The sequence below is a fragment of the Corylus avellana genome, chromosome ca9 (genome assembly GCF_901000735.1).
Source record: "Corylus avellana chromosome ca9, CavTom2PMs-1.0".
In the NCBI taxonomy this organism is placed as follows: Eukaryota; Viridiplantae; Streptophyta; class Magnoliopsida; order Fagales; family Betulaceae; genus Corylus; species Corylus avellana.
This window is the reverse complement of record NC_081549.1, coordinates 18,345,009-18,364,173: the sequence shown is the minus strand read 5'-3', so window position 1 is coordinate 18,364,173 and position 19,165 is coordinate 18,345,009. Positions and strand designations below refer to the sequence as shown.

General features: G+C 35.7%; 2 protein-coding genes across 4 annotated transcripts; both read left to right on the top strand.

Moving 5' to 3' along the window:
- Positions 1–6,738: 6,738 nt before the first annotated feature.
- LOC132161972 (uncharacterized) lies at positions 6,739–7,703 on the top strand. Its single transcript, XM_059572201.1, has 3 exons — positions 6,739–6,904; positions 6,992–7,097; positions 7,171–7,703. Exons 1-3 carry the CDS (start codon positions 6,872–6,874, stop codon positions 7,314–7,316), a joined length of 285 nt encoding a protein of 94 aa, XP_059428184.1. The 5' UTR covers positions 6,739–6,871; the 3' UTR covers positions 7,317–7,703.
- Positions 7,704–11,396: 3,693 nt separating this feature from the next.
- On the top strand, positions 11,397–19,165 carry LOC132162520 (protein SLOW GREEN 1, chloroplastic-like). 3 transcript variants are annotated; one of them, XM_059572751.1, is made up of 2 exons: positions 11,397–12,540; positions 19,083–19,165. In XM_059572751.1, the coding sequence occupies exon 1, from the start codon at positions 11,469–11,471 to the stop codon at positions 12,507–12,509; it is 1,041 nt and encodes a 346-aa protein (XP_059428734.1). In that variant the 5' UTR covers positions 11,397–11,468; the 3' UTR covers positions 12,510–12,540; positions 19,083–19,165. The 3 variants fall into 3 exon arrangements, with proteins under 3 accessions (XP_059428734.1, XP_059428735.1, XP_059428733.1); XM_059572752.1 differs by lacking the exon at positions 19,083–19,165 and adding an exon at positions 18,615–18,696; XM_059572750.1 differs by lacking the exon at positions 19,083–19,165 and adding an exon at positions 16,837–17,270.

Below are 19,165 nucleotides of genomic sequence, written 5' to 3'. Positions count from 1 at the left end.
AACAGCGAAGGATGGAGGGGGATAAATAAAACCGTGTCTGGTTTTTATTGAGACCATAGCTTGTATGGGCAAATATGGGGAGTCCTGAAAATATAATAATAAAATATAGATATCCTATACTTTGAACCATTATTAAATTTCTTCGTGGTTTAATTTTATTAATATGTTTTGTTTCCTACTCGATCTTTGAGCCGTTGTCAGATACATTTTATTAATATGGATTTCATCAATTTCTTTAACGAAACTTATAAAATCATATTTTTGTGATTTTGTATATATTTCTAATATATATTTTGTGAGCAAATGAGGAGAATAAAGCCAAGCAGCATTTAACCTCATTTCACGCTCCACTACCGACTACCCGTGCTCACACGTGGGTCATTAATTATATGTGGTGTCGTTTGGGCTAGGAAACATTCAGATCTAGATCCGTTTCATACTCATTGTTGTACTAGATTTTATTATGTAGTAGGGTATTATCATATTGCTATAAAAATGACGTCTTTTTTTTATTATTATTATTATTTTAATTTTACTCTTTAAATAACCGTTAGCAGTTATTAGCCAGTTAGCGGAGGCGGTTAGTGAATTTTAATACCGCCTAGGCGGTTAGTGGATTGAGTAATGATAGAAGGAGGACTGGAGTCATCCAAAATGTGATGTAACATTTAAAATCACCAATAGATCAAAATTCAATAATGATCATCTAAAATTCAATAGTGATTTTCAATGCCACATCACATTTGAGATGACTCTAAGAGGACTCTAGTCCTCCTTATATCATTATTCTAGTGAATTTTACTACAGCCTAGGCGGTTACGATTATCGATTTTAGCCAGTAACCACTAACTATAACTGCATTTTCACCCTATCTCTAAGGGTATTCGGTTCATTAGTTGTTTTATTGTTGTGTGGGTAGGACTCTTAGTGTCAATTAAGTTTTACTGTTAATAAGAATAGATTTAATTATGTTTAAGTAGTTGAGTTATAGTCCACGTTGAATTTTGTTTCTTGTGTGACTCTTTTATTATATTTTGTTATTTAAGTACTATATATATATATATATATATATGGAATAATAATCTGTAAGTAAATATTCAAACTATGTGTTTGTAAAAGTTAGAAGCAACTCTAATTGCTCATAAGAGATTTAAAGTTCTTTGAAAATCCTATCATATCTATCATTCGCGGTAACACTCTTCAAATTCTTGAAAAGCTGGCTAGGAATTAAAGTAAATATGAGTGTCTTCAACAACAGTCACAACAGCTATGAGACGCTACAATCAGTTATGTTGGCATCATTCCTATTCGATGAGGATTCCTCTCAGAGCAGTGGAAATGACATGCTTTAAATTTTTGTTAAGGAAATTAATTTTTGTTAGTTTATTATGTATTTGTTTTCTGTAATTTTCTTATTATACCCTGTTTCATCTCAAAAAAAAAAAACTTCTTAGCAAAAGTTCGCAAATCCAATAGAGCTAGTATGAGTAAACATATAAGAGCACAAACAACAATTTCTCTTAGTTTTTTCTTAAATTTAAGGAATTATATCAATTTTTTCTTTCCTATTCAAATAAACTCTACAATGGACATATATTTTCTCTGAACTGAGTTGAACCAGTCTAATAAATCTCTAAATGTCCTATAACATGTGGAGACACATATTTTCTTTAGTATATTAAAGGGGAAACTTAACTTTGGTCCCCTGAACTTTCACCCGATTTTACAAATCCCTCAGAACTTCCAAATCTCCCATGAACTTTGAATTGCTTTCAATTAGGACCATTTCGTCAATTTTAGCCGTTAAAATTACAAAAAAAGACCAAAACATCCTTCATTTTCATTTTTTTTTAAAATAAAAAAACGTTTTCGAAGTTGAAATTTTATACAAAAGTCAGGAGTATAAATGTCATATAATGTTTAAAATCTGACAGAAAGGTCCACATTGAGAGAAATTCAAAATTCAGTGGTCCAAAATGAAAGATTTAAAAGTTCAGGCAGAGTTTGTAAAATCGGGTGAAAGTTCAGGAAATTCCCTATATTAAAACAAAGCAAACTGTTTATGTAATCTCATAGGTTGCACCACCATTGCCTACTGTCTGTAAGGCTACACCGTAGATGGTCCAATAGGGCCTCCTATTCCTCCATTGCAAAAAAAAATTTCCTTAATTTCCCTGAGAAAAAAATTGTTGAGAGTGAGACCCGAGAAGTGGCTGTGATGTTTAGAGAAAGAAAAATTGTTTGTGGCAGTACTGTCAGTGAACCAAGGATCATCCGTAGTAGATGGATTTGAGTGAGCTACCATGACTGCCTGATGAGTAAGAAGGTGGCACCCTTGATTGGCATGATCCATTTTATGGAAGCATTCCGGTGCTTTATGACTCAACTTCCCTCATATTTGGCATGTGGACTTAGGAGCAGGAAAAGTGTTTTGGTTCTGGTTAGACTTTAGGGTAGGTCTGCGTGAGGAGAAAGGACTTAGGAGCTGGAAAATTATAAGGAGTCTAATTATATTCTCAAGTAATTTTTAGGATAACTCCACAAATGTCCTCTGAACTTTTACGTGTATTGAAAAAATTCTCTAAACTTCAAATTTTTTTTTTTTCACCCATCAAACTTTTAATTTGGTGCAATCTACCCCTCCGTTAGGATTTGACATTAAATCCTAACGGAGGCTATAAAAAATAAAATACCCACAACTTTTCGTTTTTTTTAATGTGAAATTAAGGGTAAGTTTTGGAATTTTATAAAAGTTGAAGGAGTATAAATGTCATTTTACCCATTTTAACGTCCGTTTAACTCCAAAATCTAATGGAGTGGGGTAAATTGCATCAAATTAAAAGTTTGATTGGTGCAATATTAATTGAGAGTTTTTAAACGTTGTAGGTCTTCTCAAAAAGCATGAAAGTTAAGGGGGCCTTTGCAAAATTTCTCCTAATTTTTATTATTTATTTGACAAGAGAGTTGAGAGAAGTTGCAAATTTAAAATGATCCTAAATTTAGGTCTCAAATTTATAAAATCAAAATTTGAAAAATTTAATATCAAAATCACCCTTACCATGGGGTTCATATCATAAAATAAAATCTGGGCCAAGAGCAACGGTAACTTTCCCTTGATCATCAAGGAGAAATTTGGACGGGCACGATTTAGAACAATATCCACTAAGCCAATCAAATCTTTACTTTTTAAAAGTTGAGTAAATTGGTTTAACCACATTAAGTAGTTAGGACCCCTCCAATTTGAGTATAGTTTGAAGGTGCCCAATATTTGGTAGTATGAATTGGGCAGAGGAGCTTGATGAGGAACATATATAGAAGGTGAGCAATAAGCTCTGATACCATGAAAGTGTTTTAGTTTATAGACAAAGTCAATGTTTAATACATCTACAAAAAACACGCACACCACTATATACGACAGGTGTGAGTTAATGTGAAATTACAAAATGAGAAATTAAAGATTGCAATGGTTACACTAGGGCTGGCAATTTTGACACGACCCGCGAACCCGACACGAACACGACACGAAGTTAACAGGTATTGGGTTTGGGCTTATCGGGTTCGGATCTTAATCGGGTCTACCCGATTAAGACACGATTAAATTCGTGTCTGGCGGGTCAGTCGGGTCAACCGGGTCTGGCGGGTCAGTCGGGTCAACCGGGTCTGGCGGGTCAATCGGGTCTGGCGGGTCAACCGGGTCAATCGGGTCTGGCGGGTCTCGGGTGACCCGCCAGACCCATTTAATTTTTTATATATATTTTTTATTATTATTATTATATTTTTTTTATAAAAAAACCTATGTCTAAGTTCTAACTAAATTAACCCTAACACTTACTAACTCACTCACGGCTTCATTTCACTCTTCACTTCACGACTTCATAGTTTTCACTTCACTGGCCTATTCCTTGTTTTTCCGTTACTTTTTATATGTGAGTCTATATATTAAAACATTATCTTTTAAATCATTATTTATATATTAAAACATTCTCTTTTAAAATTTTTTATTCTTCTTGGATGGTTAGGATAAATTTGACTAGTTCTTTGGATTAAGAGATCCCTTTATTAAATTATTTTTTCCAATTTTGATTAAGGTTTTTTTTTTTAACGGGTCGGGTCGTGTCGGGTCGTGTCGTGTCTACCCGGTATGACCCGGTTATGCTAAACGGGTTAAGCGGGTCGTGTCGGGTTACCCGGATATTTTTCGTGTTATAATCGTGTCAGACCCGCTAACCCGTTTAGCTAAACGGGTCGTGTTCGTGTTTCGGGTAATCGGGTCGCGGGTCTTAACGGGTCCTAATCGGGTCTACCCGATTACCCGTTTTGCCAGCCCTAGGTTACACAGATAACTCAACATATACTGATCGATCTTATATAATGAATTTCCCATTGTAGTAGGATCTAGGATGTATATTACTTTCTTGAAATAGATGGTATTTTCTTAGCTTTACATGCTATTATTTTAATAATAGCATATATGTTGTACTTTAATCAACCGTTAAGATTGAATCTTAAAGTTGACTTATTTTTAAAAGCTTTTAATAGGAAAGAGAAAATGAAGAGAAATTTTGAGATATTTAATCTTGACCATTGATTAAACTACAGCATACATGCATGTAAGCTGGATCCATTATCGTTTGATTCGTTTCACAATTAATAAGATCTATTGTAGCACTATTTATGGTACTGTTCGCAAGTCACAATACTATTCAAAACACTATCCACGATACTATTCACAACATTATTCACAAAAATTGTAAAGCTGGCTAATGTTATAGAGCTATCGTTAACAGTCGACGCCATAGCTCAGCAATAGTTGTTGTCAGAGACAGACGCTTTCACAGATGGGGGTGAGCCATGGCCACCCCCTGTTTTGTAATTTTTTATTAAATATGCTTTTAAAATTGCATTTGAGACAAAAAATTTTAGCTTGGCCTGAGCTCAAAAGAAAGTAGTCCAACAAATTTTTGTTTGGCTTGGACCCATAAAAACTAGGGATGTAAAAAAAAGCCGGGTACCAACCGGGAAACCAGTTGGAAAAAAGGGGTAACTGGGTACCCGGTTCCAATTCCGGTTTTTAGCACCCGGTTATAACCGGGTAACCGGGTATATATATAAAATAATATATATATATATATATTTTTTAAAATTTTTTTAGGGCATTTTTAGGACATTTGTAAACAAGGAAGTTTTAGGATATTTTTAAACGTTGGATTTTTATTTTTTTTAGGCCCAAAAAGCCAAAAACAATGATTTTTTTAGGATTTTTTAGGGAATCTTTAGGTTTTTTTTTTTTTTTTTGAACAATCACATGCAACAAAACCCAACTTATTGGGACAAAGATGCTAATTTTTTTTTTTTTTTAAATGGGAACAAAATTGTTAAATTAATCACAAAAATTAGACCCAATACCTCAAATAAACCCAAACATTAGGCTCAATACTTAAAATAAGCCAAAAATGATTTTTTTTTTTTTTTTTTTTTAAAAAAAAAACAGTTTCCCGATCCGGATAATTGGGTACCAACTAGAACTGGCCGGTTATTATATAACCGGGTAACCGGTTCCGGTTCCGGTTTTTCAAAATAAAAAAATAGGGTACCCTGGTTTTGGCCAATAGCCGGAAACCGGGACCAGGTTGACACCCCTAATAAAAATCGGTCCATAATTTTTAAAAATGTATTGGACCTCTCAAACCTAAATAAAATGCTCTTTTTCTTTTTCTTTTTTCTTGTTTCCTTCTGGTTGCCAACACAACTTTCAATCATAGATGATTTTAGGGATTTAAGAGAACATCAAGTTCCATTTTAATACATGATTGAATTGAAAATTGAAATATTTTAAGAAAAAATTATTTTTTATCTCTTATTTTGCTTATATTTTCTTAACACTAAATAGATACTAATTTTATTTTTTTATATGTTGATTTAATATTTAATATTAATATATTTATCATTCATTTTTTGGCCCCTCCTATTTTAATATAGTTATCATTTATACTTTAGCCATGTCAATTCCATCTTAGTTGTTGTACGTCATGCCTACTGTTATGGTTCGTTTTTTTTTTTTTAAAAAAAAAAAAAAAAGAAAAAGAAAAAATCTTGTATTTAGAGTGTAATTATGTTTTAATGTAATTTTTATTATTTATCTGACAAGATTTTGGGTGAAGTTGCAAATTTAAAATGATCCTAAATTTATGTCTCAAATTTATAAAATCAAAAATTGAAATTTTAATATCTAAATCACCCTTAGCATGGGGTTCCTATCATATTATTATTTTCTTCTCATGCACTGATGCACATTGGCAAGAGCCGGTAGTAGAAGGGTGGAGTGGAGCCGCAGGGCAGCCTTAGTAGAATAAAAGAGTAAACGAAGACGCTACGGCAGTTTCACGGGCCGTTGGTTCATGTGGGCCCATATTTGTGCCTTGGAAACTGGTACATCAGCAAACGATGATTTTATTAATTATTAGGGCTGTAAAATGCAAGGTGAGGGGACCCCACTGTCACGTGGACATTGTGCCTTAGTGGCCACGTAAGAAACAAACAAGGGCTGCTTATGGAATCTCCTCTAATCCCCTCTCCTCCAATCATCTTCCTCGTCCCACGTGGGACTTTGGGCCCCACAATCCTACTGACATCATATCATCTGCCCTTTATTTATTATTTTATTTTATTTTTTAAAACTATCTGTTTTAACCTACCCAGCCTCCTTTATAAATTCAACCATTTGCCTTTCCTTCTCGATCATATTCTCTCTCTTATTTTGTTGTCTTATCATCAACTTTCCTTCTATCTCCTATAACTTTTGCTGGAAATCTAGTTGTTTCCATTTGTTGGCTTTCCCATATATAGGAGCTTCTACACCATACGATCAATCATGGAAGACTCATCAGCTTCATACATACGCATGGTAAGTTTCTGTTGATCATCAATCCTTCTCCATCTCTCTGATTCAAATTTCAATTCCATCAAGATTAACCATGATCACTTGATGCAGGTGCACCATCTGATCGAGGAGTGCATCATATTCAACATGAGCAAGGAAGAGTGCATGGAGGCCCTCTCCAAGCATGCAAATATCAAACCTGTCATCACTTCAACAGGTAAGAGCAAGCTTTTCAGTCATAGGCAGAGCCATGTAAAATCTCTTTTGTGATTATTTTAAAAATATTACAGTGTGGAAGGAGTTGGAGAAGGAGAACAAGGAGTTTTTCGAGGCGTACACACAGAGCAGGGAAGAGAAGGCAGCTACGGAAATGGGAACAAGGCAGAGGATTCCCAAGATGCTTTCGGATTCTTCCAAAAAAGAATCCAACGACTAGTTGCATTCGTGCGAACAGCGTTGGGCCGAGGCCAGCTTGTTGTTGTGTAATGAGATTGGCAACCGAAGGGTACGGACAGAATAAGAAGAAAGAATCGAGACAAGGAAATAATTAAAGAAGCTCAAATAAACGTCGTCGTCGTGGTGTATTTGAAATATTATATGTGTGTGTGTGTTTTTTTATGCGACTAACTAATTAATGTTCAAAAATGGTGAACAGTAGTTGGGAAACGTGACGGTCCGTGCCAACAGCATGTGGCCGTCGGGTGGCATAGGGTAATTTAGAGTCGCAACACGTGGCGACGCCCTGCTGTATTCCATTGCATGCGACTTGCGTGCCTCGAGCACTCGATTGTAGTTTTAAATTTTGCCATCATCTCTTTATTTTTTTTGGTTTTTGGTTGCGTTATTTTTGGTTTTTCCTTGAGATGGATTTCGGGTGGACCATTTTTGAAGGTTGTCCACATCACGCTCTTTTCGGTTTTGGTCGATGTGGGACGGTGACATTAACGGTGTGTGGTACGTACGTCTGAATTATCAACGTGTGGGGGGCTACGACGCTGTAAGAGCACTATCAGTACTTTTTTGATGTTTTATAACCCAAAGGAACACCAAGGAAATCAAAAGTGTTCAGAGAGAATATAAAATAAATAAATAAATAAATAAAAACTGGAGAAACTAAAAAAAATCTCCCTAAACTTTCACTTAGCTCGACACTATTTTTTGACGCTATTTTAAAGTTTAAAAAACTCTTAATTAAGGATATCGAGCTCATATATTCTAATAGAGATTTTAATTTTTTTCAATTAAGCATTCCGTTATGACTTTTTGTTAAATTTTGTTAAAATACTTTTTTTTTTTTTTTAAATGTAAAGATGTTTTCTTAAAAAAAATAAATAAATAAACAGTTGATTCTTTGCATATTTTTTATAATTAAAAAATTTTGACCATATTTAATGCAGAATTCTAACGGAATGCTGTAATTGAAAGAAATTGAAGCTTAGTATTCTTAATTGCGAATTTTTGTAACTTTTAAAGGTATTTTCAAAACACAAGAGTATTGTCAAGTTTATATAAATAGAGAAAAAATAATAATTTAATTCAAAGAAAATCTAACTGCTAGTGCTCTAGGAGACTAGGCCTAAGTGACCTAACCCTTTGTTGTTCAATGTTTATATAATTATATGGCTGTGTCTCCGTCTGTTTTTGTCAAATAAAAAAGAAGAAGGGGAAACATGAAAAATGTGTGGGCTGCGAGGCTTTAAGCTTCCTTATGGTTTTCTCTCATCTCTTTTTGCCAATTTAAAGAAAAAGTCATAGCTCAATCGCCTATGAATCACGCCTCATGAAACAGAGACCATTAGTTTGAATTTATCTAGCTTCTTATTCCTTTGTGTGGGCATTTAAATAATAATAATAATAATAATAAATAAATAAATAAATAAATCTATTTAAAACAACTAGTCAAATCATCACTTTTCTATTTTTGCATAAATAGAGAGAGAGAGGCGTTTGGGTAGAAAGAGGGAAAAAGAAAAGAAAAGAGGAGTGAGAAATGCTAAACAAAGAGTGAGAGGGAGAGAGAAAATCATAAAAAAAAAAAAATAAAAAAAGGAAAAATTACACTTTGATGAGGCGGAAATGGTTAACGGATATGCCACATTGAAAAATTATGACAATTTGATTGGGTGCATAGCAATTTTTGAAACATTGGATGTTAAATTAAAATTGGCCTGCAACTTTGAGGGGTAAAGTATAATTTTTTCTAAAAAAATTTATGCATTCATGTATGGTGTTTCTTGGGTAAACATCGTAAATGAAATGCAAAATATTTTTTCTTCATAATAATGACAATTTTTTTTCTTTTAAAAAAAAAAAAGCAAAATAAAAAAGGGATCATATAGGATGTTATTAATTCAGTATTTATTATTATTATTATTATTATTATTATTATTATTTTTAAATGACCACATAAGAAAAAAGTTAGGTCAAAATTGTATTTCTAAGTTGTGTCTCTATCATTCTTGTGAATTTAATGGGGTGTTTGGTTCCTAAAAGATTACCTCGGTTGGTTGCATTTAAATCCCTGTTGTCTTTTTCCGAGAATGTGGGTTTCATTTTGGAGAGGTGGGAATTCGTTTAGAATGTTTTCTTTCTTTTAAATGATAAGAATGATCACATCCATATTGTTTTATTAATAAAACAATAAACGTTTTTGACTTTTTGATTCTATTATTTGGTTTTCTTTTTCTGATTGGATATTTTTATGATTATACAAGAAAATTTAGACAATGCGATAAGTTTACTATGATTATATTTTTTTGGAAAAAATTCACTTAGAACATTATTAGCGGTCTCACCAAAATAACTAAAAATCTTGATTAAATATCGAATTGATTCGACCCACGACAAAAAGGAAAAATAAAAAGGCAAGTGTTAAATTCAGAGCAAAATATGTGCAAAGAATTTTTAAGCCCACTTCACAGTACTCACAAGAACTGAAGAACATGCTTTTTTATGTTTTTGGTCATCCCACATCGACGGTCTAAGTTGGGCCCAGTTAATAATGTTGGATACATTGGGCTTTTTTGAAATTGGCCCAAAGCAGCATTGGATAATTGTATCTTATCCAAAAATTGTCCCCATTAAGCCACCTTGAACACCCACAAGGGCCGAACGATTTTTTTTTTTTTTTTTTTTTTTCGGGTTTGTCCCTTGGCCACCCATTATTATTTTATTATTTTATTTTATATATTTTTTTAAGATGAAATAATATTTTATTGTTATTTTTTATTAGTGAACATGTCTCATTTATGGCTTTAAATTTTTTTAAAAAAATCATAACTATAAACGGGATATTCTCCAGTCCATTTCCTATTCCCTACACAGTACTCACAAGAACGGAAGAACATGCTTTTTTGGTCATCCCACATCGACGGTCTAAGTTGGGCCCAGTTAATAATGTTGGATACATTGGGCTTTTTTGAAATTGGCCCAAAGCAGCATTGGATAATTGCATCTTATCCAAAAATTGTCCTCTTGACTATTCATGTCATTTATTATATTTTTATCACATAATTAATTCACAACATAAATGTGACAGTTTCAAATAATTTTTAGACTTTTTTTTTGTAATAATATTTGATCAAATAGTTGGTTGAAATTATTGTGTCGACAACATTGTATGATAAAAACCCAGTTTCTAGCATTATTCTTCATCAATAATTGCAAAAGTGCATAACCCTTTGCTCATATAATCATAGTGCAATATTAGTTTGCCTTCTTTATGTGGCAATTCGTTTTTCTTTTAAATTGCCCTTATAGGTGTTAAAGTTCAATGGTAATTGAAAGATGATTGCGAGAATAATGTGTAACATGCTCTTTTTTTTATTATAAATTCCTTACAGCCTAGTTCAAGTGTCGCTCACCATATTAATCGCTGATCAATTAAATTTATTTGTCAATTTTTATTACTTATTGTTTTCGCCTATATTATGCAGTGTAGCACTTATGTGACTATCACGTGAATTTAAAAGAGCATCTCCAAGAGTGCTCTTCAATTTTTACCTATCCAAAAAGTAACATTCTTTACTTTACTTATTTTTTCACTACACGCTCTAAAAGACTATTTTATTATTATTATTATTATTATTATATATATATATATATATTTTATTATTTTATTTCCTAACTATTATATTTTCAAGAGTTTGGAACAAAATAAAACAGGAAGCTCAATGCAACAACAGAGACCAACACAACTATTTTTGGCTTGTGTGAAATTTGTATGTTCATGAATTTGAACAGAATGAATCAATATCCACATTTACTCACCATTTCTTTAGGTTTCTCAGTAACCAAACGCATTTCTAAGAAATGAATCCTCCTCTTTGTAAGTCGTTGTTATTTGATTCGTAGAAAGGGACGGGGCCTCTTGAATAATAGTTGTCATTATCAATTGGAATTTTAAAAAACGACCAGTCGTGGGGACTCAAATAAACGACTGTCGTCTATGTAGAACCACAATTACTTGAGCGGATGCATCGAATTATGAGAAAACGGCATATTCTGAGGGCCAGGGGTTTTGAATCAAAACCCACGCCCTTCTATCACAGACTGAGGGTTTTAGGCTCTCTCGCTCTCTTCTCTCAAAATGGAGTCCCTTGGCAGACTGAGCTACCGTCACCAACCCCTTCACCTCTCACTCAATCACCACCGTCCGTCATTCTCACGGCCCATTTCTTCAATCTCTTTGAAGACCCCACCATCTTCATCATCGCAATCGTCCATCAAAGCCTCATCCTCGTCGACCCCACATCACCAAACCCTCCGAAGCCCTACACCCCAGCTCTCCCAAACCCTAAACCCCCTCATTAGAACCACTTGTGCCACCATAGCCGCCGCCGCTGCGTTCTTCTTCATGCGGTTCCACCACAAACCGGCCATCGCCGCCCCGACCGCTCCGCCCACAGTGGAGTCCACCAGGGAATCGACGGCCATGGATTCTTCGCCGGAAGAAACGGAGAGGATCATAGAAGAGCAATTGAGCCACGACCCCAACGACATCGAAGCTCTACGATCCCTCATGGAGGTCCGAATCAAGGCCAGGAATTTCAGAGAAGCGATCCTGGTCCTGGACCGTCTGATCGAGCTCGAACCCGAAGAGAACGAATGGCCATTGTTGAAAGCCAACGTCCATAGCTACATTGGAGAGCAGGAACTGGCGAGAAATGAGTTCGAGGAAATTCTGAAGAAAGACCCGTTTCGCGTCGAGGCCTATCACGGCCTCGTGATGGTGTCGTCCGAAAATTCGGATGAGAATTCTGTGGAGGACGTTTCGAAGAGAGTTGAGCAGGCAATGAAGAAGTGCGAGAAGCTGGGAAGGAAGTCAGATGTGAGGGATTTCAAGCTCTTGGTGGCGCAGATTAAGGTTGTGGAAGGGAATTATCTCGAGGCTTTGAAGGTTTATCAGCAGCTTGAGAAGGAGGAGCCGAGGGATTTTAGGCCGTATTTGTGTCAGGGAATTTTGTACACTCTGCTGGGTAAGAAAGACGAGGCCGAGAAACATTTTGACAAGTTTCGGAGGCTCGTGCCGAAGAATCACCCATACAAGGAGTTTTTCGATGATAATATGTTTGCGACGAAGATTTTCTCACAGAAAGTGGAAAGGGAGAGAGCGAGTTCCAGGCGCTGAGGGAAATGGCCAATTGTCAATTGGTTTTCCAGTGAGTGTTTCTTTTTCTTTTTTTCTTGTCTCCTCTACTTTTTGTTTTCTTTTTGGGCTAATGTTTAGGTGGTGATTTTTTTTTTTTTGCTGGGGGATTGTAGGCAAGTAGGTGTAACAATATGGAAATTAATCATTGGCTCGGTGGAATTTAATATTTAGTTGAATTGCTATCTGTGTCTAATTTTGTTAGTAGATGGTAACAAGATGGATATACTAGCAATTTTGATGCGGGAATGGTAACGTTGCCATTTTGGTTTTCTTCTTATGGCATTAAGTTGCTTCTATTGGTTTAATATGTAGTAGCTAATTGGAGCGTTTTGAATGTTCGATGGAAACTGAGGTTACCTGTGTTCTGAATAGTTTAGTAGTAGCCTGATTGGTAATAAGGAATTCTACCATAGGTCTCCGGTATACAATTTCACGTGAGTTCGATAGTCAGGCATGGTAAAGGTTGTTCCTTGCATAGGGTAATCCATTTAATGTTCTAAATTTATATCCTTTTTTCCATCTAGAGTCTCTAACTGGTGGATTTTGTCTTTTGTCCTTGAAATTGAATGATGAATGACTGATCAGTAATATTCTGGGGCTTTGCCCTGACCTGAGTCCCCACATGTTCACTCTTCTTGAGAAACTGCGGTTTGTTGTGTGGTAAACGATAGAAGCTAATGTTGTAGCTTGTCGGACTGTTACTCAAATACTGCATCATTATATTGAATGGTTATGAATGGAAAACAGCATATATAATTTAGGATCTGGAACGTGTTTCATTAGGTGTAACTGAATAAGCGACTTACTTCTGGAGGAATGGGCTTAAAATATGTCTTTGAAAATGGAATGAAAAAAAGCCTAAGAAAATAGAGTTATAGGTGTTTGTGTTAGTTCTGGTGCATGATGAGTTGCTGTAACTACTCTTGCTCTACATATTTGAATGGTTCTGCGACTGGATATCCATTTCCTCATCCTCAGCCAGGTTCCAAAAAAATCCATAGTTACTTAATGTTCGTGATAAGTCTTTTGGGAGCATGTCAATGTCCATATTATCCATCCACTGCTAGTCAGCCTTTCTTGTATTTATCTGGCTATCCACAATGCAGATAAATACATATTCCAATGTGGTTTAATATATTTGAAAATGGAACAATGCATTTTAATCAGGATGACATAGCCACATGTCAGCGTTTAATATATTTCCCAGAGCACCAATGTAGTTGCTTCAGATCTGCAACTGTAAGTTTTCTGTTGCAAGATACTGTATCACTAGAATGTCAGTGCCCGTAAGATAAGATGGGTGGAACCATTTCAATTGACAGATTGGCTGGTTGAGGGCAAATCCTTCACCAGTGGTAAATGCGTAGGTTGAAGCATAGGTTCTTGGCATTTCCATGTTTTAATTTGTGTGCACCCTACATTGCAGTGTGCATGTGCATTGCTTATAAGCGAATTACCGTTGGATCGCCATGATTAAAGTACGTTGTTGCAGTTAATAAAGATTTGATTTTTGGTTGATTATGTATATCTGTCTGTAAAGTGCATATATACATGCAAACCCATATATCTGTATGTAATTTATGCACACTTAGATGCGTACAGACTAAGGACAAATACAAGCAAAGGCTAGGGGGTGTGATCGCCCCTTATATGTGTTGGGTATTTTGACTCCACTCCCTTTATTCTGGCGTGAAAAACATTCTGGGTCTTTCCTTGATATGAACCAGATATATTGACCTTGCTTTTGCTCCTAAGGTCCATGACATGAGGACCTTTAGTTTGATGCTAAAAGTTTCTGATGGTGATAGTCTTTGGTTTCTGCAATGTCTGCATGGCATAGATGGAGAAATATGCTAAATTGTTTTCCGTATTTTTAATGGTTCCAATGGAAAATGTCAGCTTCCAGCTTCCAAATTCGCTAGAAAATCTATCTGGCTTCCTAAGAATGGATCCAGCTTCTTTTCTATTGGACCAAGAACTTCCCCCAAATCTCAGGTCATCCAAGTCGGCATTGTTGAGCAAGCAAACCTACTACTGAACCTAATGAATTAAAGTAAAGTCAAAGTGTTAGTTGGTCTTTTTTTTTTTTTTTTTGATAGGTAATATCAATTCTTAAATAAGCGCAAGGGCGCAACCCATGTACACAGGTAGTAGAAAGTGGATTCAATACAATTGTTTTTGCTGTTTATTTAAAAATGATTTCCCATATCTCAGTAATGAGGTCTGCTGATTCTGCACTGGGAAGAGGGGTGAGGCTTTGCAGAAGCCCTGCCTGCCCTTCTCAGTTTTGAGGGATCCCTCATATTTAGGATTCCTGGCTTCCTAGACATGTAATAGATAGCTAGGAGCAAGAATAGGGTCAATAGTTTCTGCCATTGCAGGTCCTCCTTCCAACGAGATGACCCTTTCTTTTTCCTTTTTTTTTTTGGGATTAAATCCTAAAATAGCTTTTGTGGTTTTCATGTTTATCAAAACACTCCTTGAGTCTTAGAAAATGATAAAATTGGTCTTTAGGCTATCTGAGTTTATACGATTAGTGCAACTTGGGATCTAAGGGGTGATACTCCCTAAGACCATAAGCCTCAACCACTAGGCCAACCCCTTGGGGCCACACCCCCTGGTGTAAAAAGCCAACGATTCACCCTAATCCATGCACGGATTTGAGGTTTACTCTGTAGGGGTGGGTCCGAAGAGCCCTCCCTTATCAACGTTCCTCGTCAAGATTAGTGCTTAATCGGCTTGCCATTGTTAAATCTAACGGCAAGTTGAAGGATCTTTGGAGTCTCAACTTTGTGTCTGATTGTCTGGTCTTATTTGGTGGTGCTTACAAAGGAGTCAGTGTTTTCTGAATGGTATCTAGTGAATTGTGTGAGACAGCTAATGAATATGTTATAGAGACTCAAGCTTCAATTTATTGACAAAAGAACCACAATATTCTGTTACTAATGAAGTGTGATGAATATTCTTTATATCCGAAGTCCTTTTAAAATGTAAGGACCCACAAAAGCGGGAGAGGATGGGTTGCAGGGACCCCCACCCCTAAAGATGTGCTCACGAGGGGGCCGCCCCACCTCTACGGTGGTTACTAGGGTTGGGAAGTCCCGCGTGACCCACCCCCAGGTGGGAGAGGATGGGTCGGGGGACTTTCTCACCCCCCTCCCCCTAGTGCGGGTCAAAGTGGACTACCCTACCGACGCCCCCTTTTCTTCTTATTATTATTTTTATTATTTTTTTAAAGGGGATATGCTTATATGGTAGAGATATACATGTGACAACATTTTATCAGTCTTACTTGGTTTTTTATACATATGGCAAACGGGCGGTCATATTTAATAAACTCAGAAAGTCCAAGCACAACATTATCACTTTCTAATACCTAAAGAGTATTTTGATAAACATAAAAACCACAAGGGCCATTTTTTAGATTTAACTCCTATTTATTTTTGGTGGTTTTATTTGTTCACCGTGGCATGAAATCATAAAGCTGGAATAACTCAGAAAGCGAGTGGCACCAGCTGTTGAGAGTGTCTGTTGTCTTTGTAGAGGAACACTTGGATTGGCCCCCTTCACCTGACCTAGAATGCAAAAAGAAGTCTTTGCTATTAGGAGGCCTCTAATCAGCTAAATGTGCACGATACATTCATTCTGAACCAGTTCATGTGTTTTCCAATCATTTCTGCTGGGCTTTTGAATAAACCCACGGTAGAGGTTGTACTGGCCTGGTGAGGTTCTGTCTTCTGGGTAACGTCTAAGTCGTCCGACTAGCTAGCTGTTTTGGTTCTTGAAAATCCTGTGAGGATTAAATACGTAAATATGTGCATACACATTAGTACATATATATACTGCAGCGCAGTTGAGTTGAGTTGAGCTGTATGCAAATAAATGTGTATGAATTTGTTGGTGTAATGTATGATACCTTGCGAATGCATATATGTTGAAGCATTCTGAACTTTTTGAAATCTCTCTCTTACAGAGCCTCTCTTGTTCCTGCTGTCATTTTTAATCTTACTAGATGCAGCTGTTTGGATCTGAAATAATCTAGCTTAGTTCCATTGCTGATGCTCACACTAGGTCGGCTGCATAACAACCCTTAATCTGATGCTACAAAGTTTCTTGCAGTTTAAGTCTCAATAATCTACTAATTACTGCTTAGATTACAATCACAGCATGTACAGAGAAATCTCAGACAAAGTTATCTTTCTATTTTAATCAGATTTCATGGGATATGTGTTGTTATATCATTGTCCTTTTTTCTCTTTTGTGGTATATTTATTCTGCGGGGTTTGTGGCTATTGGTGTTTATTAGGTGAGGAAGCTGGTAAGAAAGCTCTTGGGAAGACTTGAAACTTAGTCCTATCCAATGTACAACTTTTGAGCCCTACCACCTTAATGATGGCATGCTAAGATGGTTTTCCACCTTATCAATTCCATTCTATCATCACTTTTTCCCCCCTAATGCACCATAATTTAGCTTGAGAATGTCTTCTGGGTGCTTTCCATCTTGGTTATTTAAACTGAATACAAAAGTTCAGATTGCCTTTCGTTTGACAATGCTTTTTTAGGTGTATTTTGCTTTTTGGTTGTAATATGACATAAAGGTAAAAATAGTTTTGAGTATTTTGTATTTTGTATTTTGGGTTGTTCCTTAAAAAGGATTGTCAAACCGGATAATGGTCATACACTAAATTTGAAAAGAGATTGATATGTATGCATCAGAGTATCAACAGCCTATTTGACATATATCACTCTTTTACCATATTATCATTTGATTGGGCAACATTCAGCTACCTTCTTATTTATTTTGTTTTTTTATAATATACACATCCCGCAGACTGAGCCTCTATTTGTAAAAGAAGCTTAACATGGCCTACTTGGCCTTAAACTGCAACGGAAGATTGGGATTAATATAGCCTACTCTGGGTACATTGCTATTTGCTTGTGCTGTGAAAATATGCCAGTGATGTTCTTAACCCCACCACCAAAAAAAATTAAAAAAAAAAACCCAAAAACCGAAAAAAAAGAAGACAAACAAACATAGTCTGATGCTTTTTTGTTTGTTTTTGAGCTACATATGGTATGGAGTCCTATGGACATGGTGGTGTTAGAGGATTTATGACCCATTTTTGAAATAGATTAGGGTAAGTAATGTTTGTTTTTATTTTTTTATTCAGTAACTCTAGAGTTCTTATAGAAGTCCCTAGGGACCACACTTCATTAAGCGGAGGTCATTAGTTCGAATCTTCTCTCTTTCCTCTTGTGTGGACATGTCAAAATAAAAAATAAAAAAAACCCCTTACAAGCTGTAGGAATAATTAAGAAGAATATCCTTGATTTTTTACATGTTAAAGGAAATATACTTCCCTAATAAATAAGATTATAGTGGAGGACTGAAGTCTTCCTTGTATTTTTTAAATATGATACGGTTTTTAAAATTCTGATTCAAAATTTAATAATAATTATCTAAAATTCAATAATAATTTTAGAAATTATCTCACATTTAAGAGGAAAACAAACGTCATAGTAAAAAATTGGTGACGATAGGTGGCTTGGTGTTAGTAATAAAAGGGCACACTCCCCATGTCACCTGGTGTAAATGGAAAACATCAAATGGAGATACTGTTGAGGATTCTTCGTTTCAAATATTATTGGTGCATGTCTCCCCCTCGAGTAGCATTGTCCGCAATATTAGGTCTTCTTCTTTCTTTCTTTTTTTCACCTTTGGATTGATTTTTCTGTCCAAAGATTCTCTTTTTTGGGCTCTGGTTCTGACGCCAGTCAAACACCCGCGCTTGACGGAGATTCTCCGCCTACTGGAGGAGGGGAGTGTCCTGGTTTTGTTTAGATGCAGGAGACATGGATCCGAAAGCAATCCCCCTATTATAAACATGAAGATATTCATTAAAAATCAAAGAAATTAGACTAAAAGGAAACCCCGTGTCCATGTTGATACAAACATATTGAAATCTTAGGTGCATTTATTTGTTAAAAGGTCTTCTGTTTTCTCTCATCAAAATAAAAATATCAACATATGATCTAAACACAAGATACTTTTTGTTGATGCAATTTTTGCTACGATTTGGCCAGTGATGAGCTACTTGCAAAATGGAAAGAGCGTCAAAAGATTCGCCGGATGGGAGACTGGGGAAACTTCGATTCTTAAGTTAGCATTCTTATTTAGAATGATAATATAGCAATGAGCTATGGTTTTTTTTTAAAGGAATTCAGTCCCTTTTATCTGATGCCTTGTGTCCCTTTTATAGGGTTTTATGTAGCCGCTTTCCGTATTGATGCTCCATGTTTATATGGTGGGTGAGATTACTTGGAGTATGTGAGATATTTGAGACCCAAAATCTTAGAATGTGCATCCTTCTTATGAGAGATTGTGATGGATGCAATTATTATCCATTCTCATGTTTAATGTAGTTGAAGAGATGGTATCTCACATGATGATATGAATCCTATAAATATTGGGATTTGTATTCCTTATTTAAGCATCGGAGTCTTCTTAGTCTCCGTACCAGTGAATCCTTTGACACTCTTATTATTTTACAGGTAACTCATCACCGGTCAAACCGTACCAAAAGCTACATCAACACTTAAAAATACAAAAGCAGTTTTTACATTTATGCATCGTT

Bases quoted from the DNA above. Each gene is read 5' to 3' on its own strand.
- LOC132161972 (XM_059572201.1), top strand. From the start codon at position 6,872: ATGGAAGACTCATCAGCTTCATACATACGCATG. The intron at 6,905-6,991 runs GTAAGTTTCTGT...CACTTGATGCAG, and splicing joins CAGCTTCATACATACGCATG to GTGCACCATCTGATCGAGGA. The intron at 7,098-7,170 runs GTAAGAGCAAGC...AAAATATTACAG, and splicing joins ACCTGTCATCACTTCAACAG to TGTGGAAGGAGTTGGAGAAG.
- LOC132162520 (XM_059572751.1), top strand. From the start codon at position 11,469: ATGGAGTCCCTTGGCAGACTGAGCTACCGTCACCAACCCCTTCACCTC.